Source organism: Lipophrys pholis (assembly GCF_963383615.2).
Source record: "Lipophrys pholis genome assembly, chromosome: 1".
NCBI classification, from domain to species: domain Eukaryota; kingdom Metazoa; phylum Chordata; class Actinopteri; order Blenniiformes; family Blenniidae; genus Lipophrys; species Lipophrys pholis.
This window is the reverse complement of record NC_137635.1, coordinates 9,271,438-9,288,622: the sequence shown is the minus strand read 5'-3', so window position 1 is coordinate 9,288,622 and position 17,185 is coordinate 9,271,438. Positions and strand designations below refer to the sequence as shown.

Here is a 17,185-nt window from a genome sequence, read left to right as displayed (position 1 = left end):
TGGCTTGTCCACTGGGTGTGGCCGGAACTGTTGTGGGGGGACCCGTGGTGACACCCCGGGGTCCGAGGCCACCGCGCCCGGACACCGCCACCCCGGCAGACAGAAGCCCCCCAGGCCCGGGGAGACCCCAGCGAACCACCCCAGAGAGCCCCGCCCCCGCCCAAAAAGCACCCGACGGAGAATGCAGAGAGGAATCCCCCCCAGGCAAGAGGGGCCCACAAGAGAAGGACAAAGGGCACAGGGCCCCAGGCCCCGACCCAAGCCGCCAAACCGAGAAAAGGCCGGAGCAGGGCCCCCGGGCCGAGCGGGCCGAGAGCCCCCCCAACCCCGGCGGCGAGTCCCACCGCACCCCCGGGAACAGGCCCACCCACCGCCCCCCCCAACCCGGCAAGGCAGAGACGGCCCCAGCCGCCGCGCCCCGGACCAGCCCCGCCCCCAGACCCAGGAAAGCGAAGTCCCGCGCAGGCCCCGGTCGGAGAACAGTCAGCTCTACACCCCCAGGAGCCTCATATTCCACCCGCCCCATAACCCCTCCCCCCGGGTCTTGATTGGGAAACCCAACCCATGACCCACCCCGCACACACACACACACACACACACACACACACACACACACACACACACACACACGGAACGGGGGGGGAGTGATGACTCTCGCACCCTCAGGCCGCCGGCCGGGCCCCCTCCCGGCCACCGCGGTATCCCAACCTCCACCAATCCAACAGCAAGTGGAGAAGGAGCACCGCACCCCAGCCCCCCCACAAGCGCCACGCCCGAGGGAGCGCGCCCCCCGCACTCCAGCCGCACCCACCCCGGGCCGGGGCGGGACCCCAGCGGGAGGTGCTGGGGGGAGCCACGTCTCCCGCCCTTCCCCTACCAGTCATTAAATACATCATGACGACCGCCACACCCACCTGCAGCACTCTCCACCTTCACAGCAGCCTTGTGGAAACATGTTTGGCCTCCGGTTGTTATTGAGGTGGAGGGAAGTCGTGTTCCAAACGCAAAGTTTGTCATCTTTGTCTTCTGAAACTCTTTCTGTCCCTCCTTCATCAAACTCAATTCAATCCAATTTAGTCCGTCCATAGATTTCACACTTTTTCTGAGGGAGTGTGCGTCACGCCATTTAGGAACCTGCGTCCATCCATTCATCTTCTGCGTTGCTTTGTTAAATCAATTCAAGGCTTCTGGGGGCTAAAGGCAGGGTGCACCCTGGGTAATCACCAGCAACACGCCAGTTTATTCAGCAGCTGTTCTGGAAGTCACACAGCCACGAGGAAGACGTACAAACGTCACACAGATTTAGTCTCTGAGGCGAGTGCACTAATCACTACTGCACCGTGCAGCCTTGATTTACAAACAATCAACTCTGCTGTAGAAAATATGATTCCTTAAAATACTTTGACATGAGCCCTACAGATTTAGGGTCATGTTGCCCAAATCCTCCCATCGCTCCAGTGGACTGCTCCTCTTATCTTGCAGTGATATTTCACTGGAATAGACACAAAACGCACATTAAGATTATTACATGGAGGAGAAAAGAAGGTTTCCAATAACAGTTCACTCATTTTTCACATCTTCCTTTTATAATCTTTTATATTTAGAAAAGAATCTGTGCATTTATCTTGAAACCAAGCTCAAGTCTTTAATTTAAAAGCCTTTGGTCCATTCAGACTTCAGACTGATGTTCCCCTGAGCTCAGGTCTGTTTGGTCTCGTTTTGCTCCTTCAGAGATTATCAGTGTTGGAATGGCAGCATCAGCCCTGGAGCAGTAAAGTGAAGTTTCTGTGCTTTTAAACGAAGGACATTGTGTTGAAGAGCTTTGGAATCTTTGTCTAGGTTGTTGTTTCATTCAAGAAAACCATACTAACGGCAGTGGACACCTCAAAGCAATGATTCAATCTTCTGAATTATAATTAGATTAAGAGAGACAATTGAACTGTTGGATATGTTTACACTGATCTCTGTATCAGGGAAAGAGAGGAAGAGGAGAAATTAATATTTTACCTGCAGTATTTCCTCCAGTTTTAGCAGTTTGGTGGCTGTTGTCTCGCTCTGGGCTGCCCCCTTTTCGAGCTAATGTTATCGCTGTCGTGGATGAAAGTCAAAGAAATGTGGGCTGAGACTTTAGTCCAAGAATACTAATACTGAGATTGTGTGTATAAAGTAAAATACCATTTTTTAAAAGAGATTGAAACCAAAATCTGCTGTGCTCATTAGAACTTTTTGAAAATGAAACAAAAGAAGCCCAAATGAGTTATTTCCTGGATTCTGAAGAGCGTTGTGTCTTCTTCCTTCTTGTGTCCTTCAGTGGATGTTAATGGTGTCTTTGCTCTCTTTGCTTGTCTTTTTTTTGCCATCTTGTTTTCATTTCTTTATACATCAACCATCATTTTCTCTGACTTTCTCTGCATAGTCCTGAGCTTTTCCATTCCTTCTCTTTCATTTTCTATCACATTAATCCTCCATCCTCTGCCTGTTGCCTCCTGTCTTCTCCTCCATTGCTGTTCTCTCTATCTGACCACACCTCATTGGACTTCTTGTTTCTGCTAATTCCTGCAGTTTTGGTTTGTTTGTTTGTTTGTTTGTTTGTTTGTTTGTTTGTGGGCTTGCGTCCATCTTGGTGAGTCATTGTCTGGTTTTCTGTGTTGTTAGTTTTAAAGGCTAACCCTAACATGAGGAGGCTCATCAGTCTGAGCAGACATGGCGGCCTTCCTCCAGTAAGATCATCATCAACATGTCACTGAATGGGAAGGATCCTGAACTGCAGGAAGCACTGGTATCAGCAAACACACTCCCGACACTACACTAATATTCCTGAATGAAATGTGTTTAGTTAAGGAGCTTCAAACAAAATGGTTCAGAACCAGACTCTGTCGAGATTAGAGGAGGAAAACTAGTCGGTCTGAATGAAATAATTGCATCAAGATAGTTTTGGTGGTTCGTCCACAATAACTCAATAAGAGTGACTGATCATGTTTACCTGACCTTAAAAATCTGATAACCAGGAGTAACCAGGTAATTGAACTAATCGGTTCTGACAAGCTTCCAAGCACTTCAGAGAAGCTGTTTGTGAATTGGTCAGATTCATAAAAACTCTGAAGACATTTCAGAATATACTTTGGTTACTTGAACTGAAACTGTAGAATCTCACTCAACTCTTAGCTTGTTGCTAAAAACGCTAAAAGATCCTCAAGATTTCTTATTTTGATCAGTGGAGATGTGGGTTGAAGGGTACTTTCTTCTTCTCTCTGGTTTAATGTGTGAGATCAGTGCCTGATAAAGTCAGAGGGTATTTCTGATTTACACATGAAGTCACGAAAATCCTCTGAAGAAGGAATCAAAAACAAGATATTGTGTGAAATTGCAGCTGAAGTTGTTCTTTTGATTTTATTTGATGCTTGTATGTCAAAATGTCGTTGCTGTCATTCCTTTGCTTGTGATTTAAATGGTCATATCTCCACTTGGACAGGTTGCACATGATGTGCATATTTCTCAGGAGGCAAGAATAAGTGTATTATTTCAGAACTAATTTCCCTCACAGAGATTCAAAATGTACCTGTAATGCCTCCAAAACTAGCAAAACGTACAAAATCAGATAAAGGATTTTAAAAACCAAATGCAGATTTAATAAAAAGGAGACTGTAGATTAAATCCTTCTAAAGGTGAGTATAAAGGAGACATGTGACATGAATTAGTTACCATTCAAAATTGGACCTCCAAGCAGCTGCAGAGAGCATAAAGTGGCTTTTTGAAGAGATCCAAGATGACCTGGAAGAGATGCAATCAACTCAAATTCATCTTCAGTCTCAATGTTTGGTGTCCGTTTAGAAAATAGTCATTAATCTCTGTTTTGGAGCAAATGATTTCTGATGAGTCCTTTGAATCTCCTTATTCATTCACTTTACTATGCAGGTATTAATCACCATAAAAAGTGTTTTTTTTCCAGCAAAGATGCCTCTTAGTTATGGGTTCTGAATGATTTACTTTATAAACTCATCACTGGATGAGTGTGTGTGAAGACGAAGAGATGTATGTAATATGTATTATTCACCGCAGTGCAGAAGTGCGTGCACTCCTGAACCCACGCAGAGCGGCGAGTAGAACGGCAAGGAGAAGGCCGATGTTGGGATTTATGGTTGGTTATTAGTGTTAAATTACTGGAAGTAATAGATTACTGAAAGTAATAAATCACTGGAAGTAATTTATGAAAAACTGAAATTATTAATGGAAGTAAACGGCCATTTACTCATTAACAACTCCTAAAGTAATTGAATAATTACTTAATTATCAAAAATAATTTAATGCAAATTTTAATTTGCATAAATGTGTTCTTTATTTATTAATAATAGAAAGGGGGGGGCACCACCAGATAAACTGGAAATAGCTAATACATAAATATCGGTCTCATTTGAAAAAGGTTTATTTAAGTTAGTTAATATTTCTGCGTAAAATATAACAATCTTAAATAAATGGGAAGGGGTGAGATCTGAGCACAGAGTGTTACAAACCAGTGAATTGTCAACAATAAATACACAATAATCACCAAGAATCGATCAATTCAGCTAACAGGCGTTTAATAACAAAAATGTATTAATTCAGAAATAATTCAGAAATCATCTCATAAATCAACACATTCAAGTAGCAAATGACACCTAACACGGAGATCTAATCTATTAAACAGCAAACACTATGTACAAAGAGTGTGTGTGTGTGTGTGTGTGTGTGTGTGTGTGTGTGTGTGTGTGTGTGTGTGTGTGTGTGTGTGTGTGTGAGCTTATCTTCATCAGATAACACGAGCGCAGGGGAACCGCAGACTCGAGCTAGTGAAAGAGGGGGAGATGAGAAAGACCGAGGACTCTGGCGAGGTTCGTTCCGCAACCCGGTTCTCCACACAGAGCTCCCAGTGGGCCTGGAGCTCACTTGGACCTCTGGTTCTGAGGTGGAAAACCCGAGTCCCGGAATTAGTTGGTGCGCGTGAACGCGCGTACACAAACTAATGGGCCGCGATGGCTTTATCAGCGGCACATTGAAACACATTGCATGTTAGCTTCACGCTAAACTAACAATCTCTGCCCAAACATCCTAAAACCATCAAAGCTCAAAGTCAAAGAGCGAATTCAACCAAAGTATATAAAACTACTAAAATTACAAACTAAATTCAAATATTAAACGTCGTAACAAAGCTACTGATGAAAAAGTCCCAAGAGACAAATAAAAATAAAATAAATGTGAATTTATTTTAACGTGGAATAAAACAAATTTTAAAAAATGGCAAAAAGTATAATGAATGAACACAAAGACATTTCGAATAGAAAAAACTGTTCGCCTGATCAAAGAAAGTCCATCAAACTCACTGAAACAAAGTGAATGAAGACGTAACGGCCTCAAATACTAAATGACAATAATGAAACAGAAAATCAACTTTAAAGAGAAAATGAGCTGAAACAGGAACTGCAACTGAACATTATGAAGGGAAGCGACTCTCTAATCACTTTGTTTTATTTTTTTGGAATACGTCTCTCATAGCAAAATCCACAACTGAATATAACAAATTCTCCCAATTCGCCACATTCCTGACAGATTAATGAAAGTGACGATGCGCAACGACGCACAGGAGGCGGCCGCAGCGCACAGATTTGGCCACAGTTTCCTGCTCTTACTTGTAACTCATGATAAAAGGTTGTGACTGTCCTGTGACGGAGTGACGCCTCGACCCTGGAAAATTCGTTTTATGTAAACGCACCTTTAGCAGCTCCACAACCGTTTTCTTTCTTTTCCCGTCGTGACTTAAAACTTCATCAACCATATTAATTGTGCAGAGAGTTGAAGTCCTGATCCACTTTGCTGACAGCTCCGGTCTGCGTGCAGATCAAGTATGGGCCGGTAATATCAAATTAAACTGTTCAGTCCAGTTTGATTTCCACGGACCCCTTGCAATTACACCACGGACCACTAGGGGTCCGCGGACCCCCGGTTGAGAATCAGTGCTCTGAACGACCTCTAAATGTCCTCTAAACAACCTCTAAATGACCTCTAAATGTCCTCTAAACAACCTCTAAATGTCCTCTAAATGTCCCTAAACAACCTCTAAATGACCTCTAAATGTCCTCTAAACGACCTCTAAATGTCCTCTAAATGTCCTCTAAACAACCTCTAAACGACCTCTAAATGTCCTCTAAACGACCTCTAAATGTCCTCTAAACAACCTCTAAATGACCTCTAAACGACCTCTAAATGACCTCTAAATGTCCTCTAAACAACCTCTAAATGTCCTCTAAACGACCTCTAAATGACCTCTAAATGTCCTCTAAACAACCTCTAAATGTCCTCTAAACGACCTCTAAATGTCCTCTAAACGACCTCTAAATGACCTCTAAATGACCTCTAAACGACCTCTAAACGACCTGCAGCAGTTTGATCTCCAAGAGGTCCAACGCTGGCTATCGCTTCATTTGTGGGCTGAGAAGATGTCGGGTGACGTCGGGACGAGGGAGGTGGGGGATGTTGGGGAGAGAGCGGTGGGCGATCCGGAGGTGGAGCTGAGTGAAGGCGGCGCCAGCCGAAGGCCGCGGGCACACCCCCAGTCGTGCAGGAGGTGGAGCACGTCCTGCCTGAAGCGCACGCCGACCAGCGCGTACAGCAGTGGGTTGAGGCAGCAGCGCGTGAACGCCAGTGTGCACGTGATGTACTCCGGCAGCAGGCCGCAGAACTGGCCTGCCATCTTGCGGGACAGCACGGCGGTGTACGGCAGCTGGAACAGCAGAAAGATCAGCACCAGCGCCACCATCAGCTTCAGGGTGCGCTGCCGGCGCCACTGCTTCCCCCGCCGCCGGCCACGGCCCTCGCACAGCACGCAGCCGATGGACGAGTAGCACGTCACCATGACCAAGGACGACAGGCAGAAGACGCCGATGATGGCGCCGTTGGCGGCCATCTTGACCCGTCCGCCGGCCTGCATGCCGCAGTAGGCGTTGGCGCCGCTCCCTGATACGCCGGAGAAGAGGATCTCTGGCAGGCTGAGCAGCGCCGCCACCAGCCACACCATGACGGCCGCCACCTTCCCGCCAATCAGGATGCAGGCGCGCTGCCGCAGCACGGCGTGCGCCCGGGCCACCACCATGTAGCGGTCCACGCTGATGCACGCCAGCAGCAGCAGCCCGCTGTACGTGTTGATGGCGTAGCACGCCCGTGTGGCCTTGCAGAGCGCGACGGAGAAGATCCAGCCGCGGTGCGTGTCCACCGCCTGCAGCGGCAGCGTGAGCAGCAGCAGCAGGTCCGCCAGCGCCAGGTGGAACAGGAAGACGTCCGTCACGCTGCGCAGGCGCAGGCGGCGGTACAGGGCGAAGGTGGCCATCACCAGGCAGTTCCCCGCCACGCCCAGCGGGAAGATCAGGCAGAAGACGAAGGTCTGGAACATCCTGATGGTTCGCTCCTGCTGCTCGTCGGCCTCGCACCAGTCGGACGACGGGTCGAAGTCTGCCGGTAGCGAGGCGTTACTCAGGTTCCACAGCGGGTCGCTGTTGTTGTAGTTGTAGCTGTAGTTGTAGCTGTAGTCGTAGCTGTAGTCGTAGTCATCAGAGACGTTATAATAAATGTCATGTTGGTCGTAATCCATTTCTGAAAGGTAAGAAACAAAGACCTTGTTCACTAAGAAGACGCGGAATCTACTACTTTAAGACGTTTAAACAGAATCATAACGTGAGAACCACCAGTTGGACGGAGGGACAATGGCCTTTTATGCTGATCATACTTCACTCTATTTATCTTTTCACCCTCAGTTAACGTCCATCTTTGCCACAAGCTGCCTTCACAAGTACCTGGGAACTTTTCCATTTCCCAACTACAATGGTAGTTTCATATGCAAGATTCGTCACAGTTGAAGCGGCCGGACTTCATTGGCCTCACGTTGAGGACGTTTAGAGCGAGACTGGGTCGGTGTGATGGTTTGGCCCCAGCTGGCACGGCGACTCGTCTGCTGATTGTAAAGTGTGACTAAAGTAGGCCGTGGGCGAGAGGCAGCGCTAACCCTCACTTTGACTCACGCTGTCTGGTTTTACTCATTGGCCGGCGGTTCGCGTAACTCTGGCTTCAGCCCGTTTGCACCAGGAGGAAACCGTGGGCACATTTCAGGTCTGTGATCAGTCAGTGTCGCGTGCCAGCAGCCGCTACAGACACTTTCCACAAGCAGCTTTTATCATTTCATCTCACAGTGTTGTAACGTTTCACTCCTCTCGCACAAGCTGCTTGAAATGAACCGCAAGCGTGAAGGTAAGCGGACTGGCTCACTGCTTTACTTATATCGAATCTACTGATTTATTAAACATGTGTTTAATAGCTCGCAGTTTAAATGTTCAGCAGGTAAATTTAGACATTGAACAGAAAAACAAACCAGATTTTTTTTTTTTTTTTTTTACTTCTCAGGTCGTAGATAAAAGTAAAAAAATTAATTTGTGTCACACGTTTTCTCACAATTCACCCAAAAAACTGTAAACTGTTCGATTTGAATCAAAATAAGTGATTTATAACAATAATCTAACTCTAAACAAGTAGAAGACATGGAAAAGACATTCATGAAAGGGATTGTGTCACTGCATAAACAGAATGAGAATCCAGGAATTCCCCCTGGATTCTGTTCTGTTCCACTACACTTTGTTCTGTTCAGGGTCCCTCTGGGTTTTCTTAATAACCGCAATTTAAACTGTCTAACTATTTACATTTGAAAGCAAAATGAACTGAAAATAAAATACACTCATCATGCACTTTCCTGCAATGAGATATTTAAATATCTGAAAACCTTCACAATGAGTATTTGACAAAATCTGCATAAACCAACTCACACGATGATGAATATCGGAGTTCCACCTGGATTTATTCCCGCTTTTGCAAGTTACCAAGAAAGTAAACAAGATATTTACGTTTTTACTTCTCAGGCTGTCAATAGAAATAGATTTTTATCTTTAAAAAAATATATACCGTTACTTGAAGCATAGCTGACGATGCAGACAAGCCGCAGACTAGAAGCTGGGCTGAGAGGAGTTCCACCTGGATTTATTTCTGTTCCACTACTTTCAAATTTATTTTTATTTTTTTTTACAAAAGCCTGATAAAACCTGATAACATTCTTTCACAGTTTGACTCATCAGACTTCTCGAGCTGCTGCTGATTGTTTTTCAGATCTGAACCTCAAACTGATGATGTGCGGTTTCCTTCTTTTAAAGATTTAGTACCAAACTTTAAAACAATTTTCAGTGTATTCAATAAATTTCTTTCAGTTTTTACAATTTTTACATTTTACGGTCAGCTCTTCTTCTAAACTCAAAAACTGCTGATCAATATTTGAGTAATGTTCAGTTTTAACTCAGCAAGGAGGAAAAGATACACAAACATCATCGACAAAGAACTTAAACTGAGCGTTGTTAAATCTGATTAAGTTTCAAACAGAGCCCAATTGACAATGAAAGTCATTTACAGAAAAGGTTGGACGCTGTGTAAATGACTGAGAGTACAAACAATCAGCACCTTATAAATCAAACGGAACTGAATTTAAATTAAAACTACGTCACGTTTTTTGCTCATTAATTATGTTTTTTTCATCACACTTGATAATATTTCACTTTTCTTTTTATATATATATATTTTTTTTTAAAGAACACAAACGCTGTGAATATTTATGTTTTAATTTATTTATTTTTTACGATTATTATTAATTATCGGCTTCTAAATTCTGGAGCTTCAGCTTCATTTGTGCTTCAGTTTTTAAATCCTTGTAGTAAATGCAAAGTAAACAAAAGTAAGATCAAAGCGTCTCTTTCAACTCAACGGCTTCACACATAAAAGGAGGTCAGTCGCTCTTTTTTTTTTTTTCTTTCTTATCTTGTTTAATGCCTAAAATATATTTTAAAAAACGGACTACATTTTTCAAGAAGGCATTGCCAATAGATTTCAAAAAGAAAAGAAGCTGCATCACATTATTTTCCCTATGCTTGTTAAGAACGGTAATATTTCAGGTCACATCGCTGTATGATGTAACACTGTGCTGAAATTCACACCTTTAACGTTTGTGTGATTTGAAGAGATGGTTTGGGGTTTTTCCAGAAATCTCTCACTGAAACTGCGAAGGGGACACTATGATGTTTTTTCCAACTGTCAAATATATTGACCATGTTTTAATTCTAACTCTATATGTATTTTCATGCATTAAAATGTGACATTTATTCCTAAAAACACTGGGATTTATATTTACATTAAATAATTATTTAACCTTTTTGCAGAAATACAGTTTTTCTCATGTATATTGAAGTTAGTTAGTTTTTTTTTTTTTAATGCTGTTAAGTTTGTTTTTTTCAAAGCTGCTAGTTTGCAGTAAATTGGGATGTGGAAGATGCCAGCACAGGTTTTCTTTTGGATTTTTACCAAATGAAGCAAAACAAACGAATGTTACTCTGAAGACATTCAATAAAGCTTATCACACTGAAACACAATTATAATACTATTTTTACCTGAAGCAGGGTATTAAAGAAGTTTCTTTCTCATGCATAAATGTGTAACTACTTGCATGTCTTCTGACTTATTTCTCCTTTCACTTGGGGAAATACTAAAGTTTGTTTTTTTTGTCTAAATCTATTAATTTGAATCTTCAACTGCGCATGAAGTAAGCTTGACTCTATATTAGTAGGTACTAGTTGACATTAAAATAAGAGAAATTGCAGATATTGTCTCACGCAGCTCCTTCAAAGAAACCATCTAAACCTGAGTGAGTTACTTCAGGCTCAGATTTAGTCTCCTGCACAACCACAGCTTCACAGCCTTCACAGAAATTCAAACAGTAAATACATCAAACAGTCAGCTGTAATGATGGTTTATGGTTATTTGATATTCAATAATTCCAAAGCTCACATTTCTAGCTTTCTTTAGTCTTTTACAGTCTTCAGTCACTGCTTTTCTGTTTGTTCTACTGAAACTGCAAACGTTAAACTTTTCCTCACACTCACTTCTGGAGATGTTGGAGCTGGTTGGAGGTGCTGTTGGAGCCAGTTGGAGATTCTGCTGGAGCTGGTTGGAGGTGCTGTTGGAGCTGAGCTCGATACAGCTTCTCCTCCTGATGGAGTGACTCGATGTGAGTCTGACAAAGACCTGCAGCTGAAAGAGGCTGCAGCCAATAGCAGCAGCAGCCCTGCGGAGCTCCTGACCGTTTGTGGCTCTGAGCTGCAGTTTGACCACCAGGGGTCACTGCAGCTGCAAGTCTTTGAAACGGATTGTTCCAGTGAACTGGTTGAAATGCAGCTCGAGTCCAGGTGGAGGTGAATTCAGTGGAACCATTCAGGATGAACTGGAGGCGCCCAATGTTTCTGCCTCTTAAACCAGTTTTAACTTTCATTTCATGTTAACTTTCCTCACAACTCCCCCTCCTCTTAGCATTTAACACTGCAGACACGTTTACGTTAGTGAATGAACAGACTGCAGACACGTTAACGTTAACAAGTCACAGACCAGAACATTCAGTTCCTACACCATGAGAATGGAGCTGCGCTCGTTGGTTTTCCTGATAGACTTTGTGACGGTGGCGTTGCTGTTTGACTGAGTTGACGTGTTGACTTGTTATCAGTGGAGTTGCTGGTTAACTGAGTTGACATGTTAACGAGGGAGTTGCTGGTTGACGGTGGAGTTGCTGGCTGACTGAGTTGACCTGTTGTTGATCCGTCGTGTCTCTGTGGTCTGGTTTCCCACCCGGAGCCTGTTTGTGTTTGTGGTTGTTATTGAGTTAATGTGAAAGAGTTGACCTGTTGTTCAACCTGCCAGCTGCAGCTGCAGAGCTCCAGCTCTCTGATTGCACACATATTGTGATTACTCTGATACTCTGATACTCTGATACTTTGATTACGCTGATACTCTGATACTCTGATTACTCTGATACTATGATAGTCTGATTACTCTGATTACTCAGATTCAAAATCAAACGGGTTCTACTAAACCTTTATGGCTTTCAAACGGTTTGATTTTCAGTTAAAACTGATTGAAATATTCTTTACTAAAAAGTGACATTCACCCGATCAATTCATCTGATCTTTCCCTGAAAGTACGAAATACCATTTTTATTTAAATATTAAAAACATCTATTTATCCATTGAAATCAGTTAATTACAGAGAAGAATGTACCAGAACATTTTGTGAACTGAACTAAACATTTTGATGATTGTATTTGAGAATTAAATGTTTGTTTAATGCAGCCGTGTTACTGCTGTTACTGCAACTTGAATATTTAAGTTTTTATTTTGTGTTTTATTTTTCACTCTTGGATGCTAAACATTAAGCTGTTTCTATTGTATCTATGTTATATAATGTAATTATTGTTTCCTTGATTGCTCTTCTAATCTCATTCTATTTCATTCTATTCTATTATTTTATTCTCAGTCTTTCTGTGCTATAGAATTGATTCTGTTTAATCTATTGATTCTGTTCTTCTCATCAATTAAATTTCATTCCGTTCTTACTTATTTTATTCTACTCTAACTTATTCTACTCTGTTCTCCTTAATCAATTTTATTACATCAAAATCTATTATATCAAAATGTCGTTTCCTGTTCTCAGTCTTATTCTATTCTAAACTATCTCATCATGATCTATTCTATTCTATTCTATTCTATTCTATGTAATAATAATAATAATAATAATAAACAATAAAACTGACACTTAAAAGATTCTAATATTCTTACTCGTCCTTTGAATTTATCATTTAAATTGTAAAATGTTAAAAACATTGAAATGATCTGAAGTTTTCAAAATGATTTCCCTCTCATTGCGTTAAAGTCCAGTGAAATACACAAATAAAGCAGTAAGTCTGATTTAATGAGGCTAAACTTCGATTCTTATAGTGACGCTGCGACGCTGCGAGAAAGAAATGAAGCTCATGTCTCCGTCAGACCCATGAAGAGAAAAAGAGAACAAATAACGAGCACACAAGTTGAGCGACATTGAAATTGAATTGTGCACAATGACGAGACACACTCAGAAAGACTCTGACAATCATTTCAACCCAAACACACTTCAGAATGGAAGCATCAACAAGAACGTCGTCACTTCAGGGTGAAATGGCGGTGTGGAATTTGGCTCTGTAGAAATGACATTTAACTAATTTACCGTCAATAGTTTCAAAACACTTAAATATTTATTTCTTGTCGTTTCTTTTTTTAAGTGTTTTGAAACTATTGACGGTAAATTAGTTCAATGTCATTTCTACAGAGCCAAATGTTTCCTTGTTAAATATTTATTACTTGTCGTTTCTTTTTTTAACAAGGAAACATTTTGCCTGAATTACTTTTATCATTTTATCTTCTGTCAACATGATGAAAAGCAAAAAAAAAGGTTATTTTCAAATCTTTTATTTCTTCGGTTGGAAACTCAACGTAGTGTATTTGAGTAAAATAGTTTTAAAACATTATATTTTCCATCGTTTCATGATTCCCAGGCTTTGTCATATAATCTGCAGGAAACTGAAACAGACACACACACACACACACACACACACACACACACACACACACACACACACACACACACACACACACACACACACACACTTTCACACACTGTAATCCATTCAGAGCCCTTTGCCCTTTGATACTGAAAGTTTTCTGTTCGAGACTGAAACATCAACAGCAACTGAACACAGGAAGCTGTGTGTGTGTGTGTGTGTGTGTGTGTGGGGGGGGGGGGGTCCACCGCAGAAACCTTTTGTTGGTTCGTGCAGCTGAAGGAGGAACCGCTTTTGGAGGAGGAGCAGGAAGCTGCTTCATTTCTCTGCACTCACAAAGTGAAGCTGCGTCTCCTGCCGGTGTCTTCAGTTCGTCCTGCAGCGCCGCTGTCCTGCTGGTTTTAGTCTCTCCCAGTTCAACACGCCTGAATGCAATAAAATACTCGTTATTGGCATTTTTACAAGCTTGATGACATCAACATTACATTGATTGTGCTGATGAGAGAAAGCTAAAATGTCCAGGCCTGGATCTGAAGACCCCCGATCTACTGGTTCAAGTTAATCTCTAATCTGAAAATAAATCTAGAGCCGAGGGATCGTTTTCATCAGGGTGTTAACGTCTATTTGTACACCAGCTATTGTTTATGATTCAAGAAGATAGTCACGTATCGTTAGAGGAGGAAGATGCACTATGATCTGGATCACAGAGGAGGAAGATGCTCTATAATCTGGATGTTAGGAGGAAAATGCTCTATAATCTGCATATTAGGAGGAAGTTCTTTCTGTTACTATTCATCTTCTTGGAGCTCAGTTAAGAACAAAAGCAGTTGATCTCAAATTTACTACTAATACAACAACTATTTCCCTGTTTGTTTTACTGAAGATCCCTGATGTATTTTAAATGAATTAACCAGCTTTTTACATACCTGCCTGCCCTTTGCTGTCATTAATATGTACTGTTACATTTGTCTGATATACATCCTACAGTTAAGGACACCAATCATTGGCACAAATAATTTCTCCTTTGACTAAATACATAAATACATACCTGGTTGACAGTGGCTAAAGTTAAATGAAACTTTATTGAACAGACTTCAACAGAACCTACAACAGTAAAAACACAAATGAGTTAGAAACATTATGAACATAAAGAAATGGTATGTTTTTAGTCACTCTAAAGTCCTTTCTTTTATTTCCCGAGGAACAGAGGTCCCTGCAGCGATACGCAGGTCAATAATAATGAGCAGCCACTTTCTTTCCTGGAGATGGCGTGACACCAGCCTTCAGGGTTTCCAGGGAGTGTCGTTATGTTGACGCTAATGCTCCTGCTGGTCATCGGGCATTCCGCTGTGCTGCTGGGGCCGATTCTTCCTCCTGCAGAGCCACAACACATCTGTTACCTAAACAGAAAACCTCCCCCTTCTATCATATTGCAGGTATTTGTGATGCCGAAGGAGGTTTATTGATGTGTACATGGGCAACCTGGGATCTTCGCATGATGCCCTTGTCGTGCACAGGTCTCCCATATACCAGCACGTACTGGTACCAGCTGGTACTTTCTGCTGGGCGATGGAAGGAAGTACTGTATCCACCAGCTGAGTACTTTCTGCTGGGCGATGGAGGATACCCCTGCTGTACCCATACCAGTTGCCAGTAAGTAAGCTTATCTCAATAATCACAATCATAAACACTAAGGATACACAACAACGTCTTGACATTATTACATCACAATATATAAAATGTTTTGCAGGTGAATGTTGACTGACAGGCCAGGTTGAAGACCAGTACAAGAGACGTCACGCCAAACCTGCTGCTGCTCCATCTTTTTGATACGCCCTCTTTGTCACAACGGTGGTTACAAGGAGGAAGATGAAGCGATGATGATGGAGACGACCCAGGTGACGCTGAGGGCGACCAGAGGGACCTGACAGGAAGTGAGGCTCGCTGTCTGGCTCCCTGCTCCTGAAGAACGACCTGCAGGCCTCAGAGAGCAGAACTACATCGAGACAGGAAGCTCTCCACCTGTAGTCATGTTCTCTAGTCAAGTGTAAATATATGTAGATAGATGGATAAAGACAGAGAGATAGATGTAAATATGTTATTCAACTTTTGCAATATTACTTTCCATGCTTTGATTAATTGTATAAATTGTATTTGACTGTAAATTATAGGACTTATTATTGTTCAATGTTGCTTTAAAGGACGAGTTGCCTCGAGTGAATTTCAACAATTACAATTTCAATTTCAACAAGTTTTTCAAAGGCAGCGAGAGACATCTCTTAGTTCTCTCTCTGCCTGCTCCCTCAGCGTGGCCGTCCCTCCATCTCTTCCTGTGGCCGGCTGGCTGTGGCTCCAACAGGGGCAGAAGGGGTGGAGGCTGGAGTGCTGACGGTGCCACCTGCAGTGGTAGTCAGAGTTGTTGAAACAACCAGGGGCGGATTGAGGTCATATATTAATGAATGCACTGAGTGTCTAAACACATTCACACTGCTACAATCTCCGAAAACATCAGAACAAATGTTCAAGTAAGATTGATCTTGAAATATCGACCTCATGTCAACGTTTTAAACAACTATATTCTCGCCTAAAACACTCTTAAGACTCTGTTAAACAATGACGCTAATATTTCAGATTTATCACTCACAGTTTTGTGTTTTCTCCTCCGGCATCTCGTGCCAAATGCATTGTGGGTAATTTGGCTTCCCAAGTCTGCACAGGCCCGGTGTGGATGCATTCTTGATAAAGCGGGCGGAGAAAGAACACATCATTTCATGCGTTCTCGGTTCAAATGTATACTTAGAATTGGATCAGTATTTGGTCTCTGACTCATGACGTTTCACAAACACGTTAGAGGTATTTAACACCAAGTGTATGACTTACATGTCTCTATTGCACTCAAAATAAACTCTGATCTCTAAATGTCTGTATTAGTAAAATGACTGAAAGTTTTCCCCTGTATGTTGTTCTTTTTACTCTGATTCGTTGTTGGGGTTTTTTATGCACAAAGTAAAACTGGATAAAAGCATCAACCTGAAGCCAAAGAATGTTTTTCTTTATTCTGAAAATTGCTTGATAGTTGTAGAGGAAAGGGAATGGCCAATCATTTAGATTGAGAGTAAATCTGAGCTGAAGTCTGTTTATATCATTCACAAAGGTTTTGAGAAAGAAAAACGCTTTGAATGGACAAAAGGCATTATAAATATGTAGAAAGAAGACTTTCTATTCAAATGTCCAACACACCAAAGGGAATGCTCGACGATCAACTGAGAGCAAAAATGAAGAAACATCTAATTTTGTATTGGTCAGGTTGGGCTCATTTCTCACAACCTGAAATTGGTGTCAAATTCACAGCGTTTTCACTGTCCTTATGTAAACGGGGCCTCGGTTTTAATGTGGCAGAGATGATCAAACACTCCGGTGTCAAGAATCTCACAGATGATGACGAAAGAAAATAACACCCTTCTGTCGAGGACCACAAAGAAATGGATACGGCTTCGTTTTGCCGACTCAGCACCAACTCACTGAACCTTATTGCATGACTGTCCTGTTGTTGACAGGAAGCAGGAGAGATCACACCACTGCAATATGAGCTTCTCTTCATGGACTTCCTGTTCAGTTTAAAATCTTTCTTTGAACCTAACAACCAGGCTCCATCATATCCTAAAGAGCTGATAGTCCCATATCACCCCAAAACAAACCATCTCTGATGAT

The 17,185-nt window shown here is 42.3% G+C and overlaps 1 protein-coding gene and 1 long non-coding RNA gene across 3 annotated transcripts; one reads left to right on the top strand and one right to left on the bottom strand.

The window, feature by feature from the left end:
- Nucleotides 1-4,562: 4,562 nt before the first annotated feature.
- On the bottom strand, nt 4,563-11,115 carry ccr10 (chemokine (C-C motif) receptor 10). Of its 2 annotated transcripts, none has more exons than XM_080487941.1 (2): nt 10,995-11,115; nt 4,563-7,620 (listed from the first exon to the last, which is right to left on the bottom strand). In XM_080487941.1, exon 2 carries the CDS (start codon nt 7,616-7,618, stop codon nt 6,452-6,454), a length of 1,167 nt encoding a protein of 388 aa, XP_080344067.1. In that variant the 5' UTR covers nt 7,619-7,620; nt 10,995-11,115; the 3' UTR covers nt 4,563-6,451. The 2 variants fall into 2 exon arrangements, with proteins under 2 accessions (XP_080344067.1, XP_080344066.1); XM_080487940.1 differs by lacking the exon at nt 10,995-11,115 and adding an exon at nt 7,821-7,873 and having other exon boundaries at nt 4,569-7,620.
- LOC308124735 lies at nt 8,132-16,507 on the top strand. Its single transcript, XR_013936322.1, has 3 exons — nt 8,132-8,271; nt 14,911-15,127; nt 15,225-16,507. It is a non-coding gene; the product is annotated as an uncharacterized lncRNA (long non-coding RNA).
- The last annotated feature ends 678 nt before the right edge of the window (nt 16,508-17,185 follow it).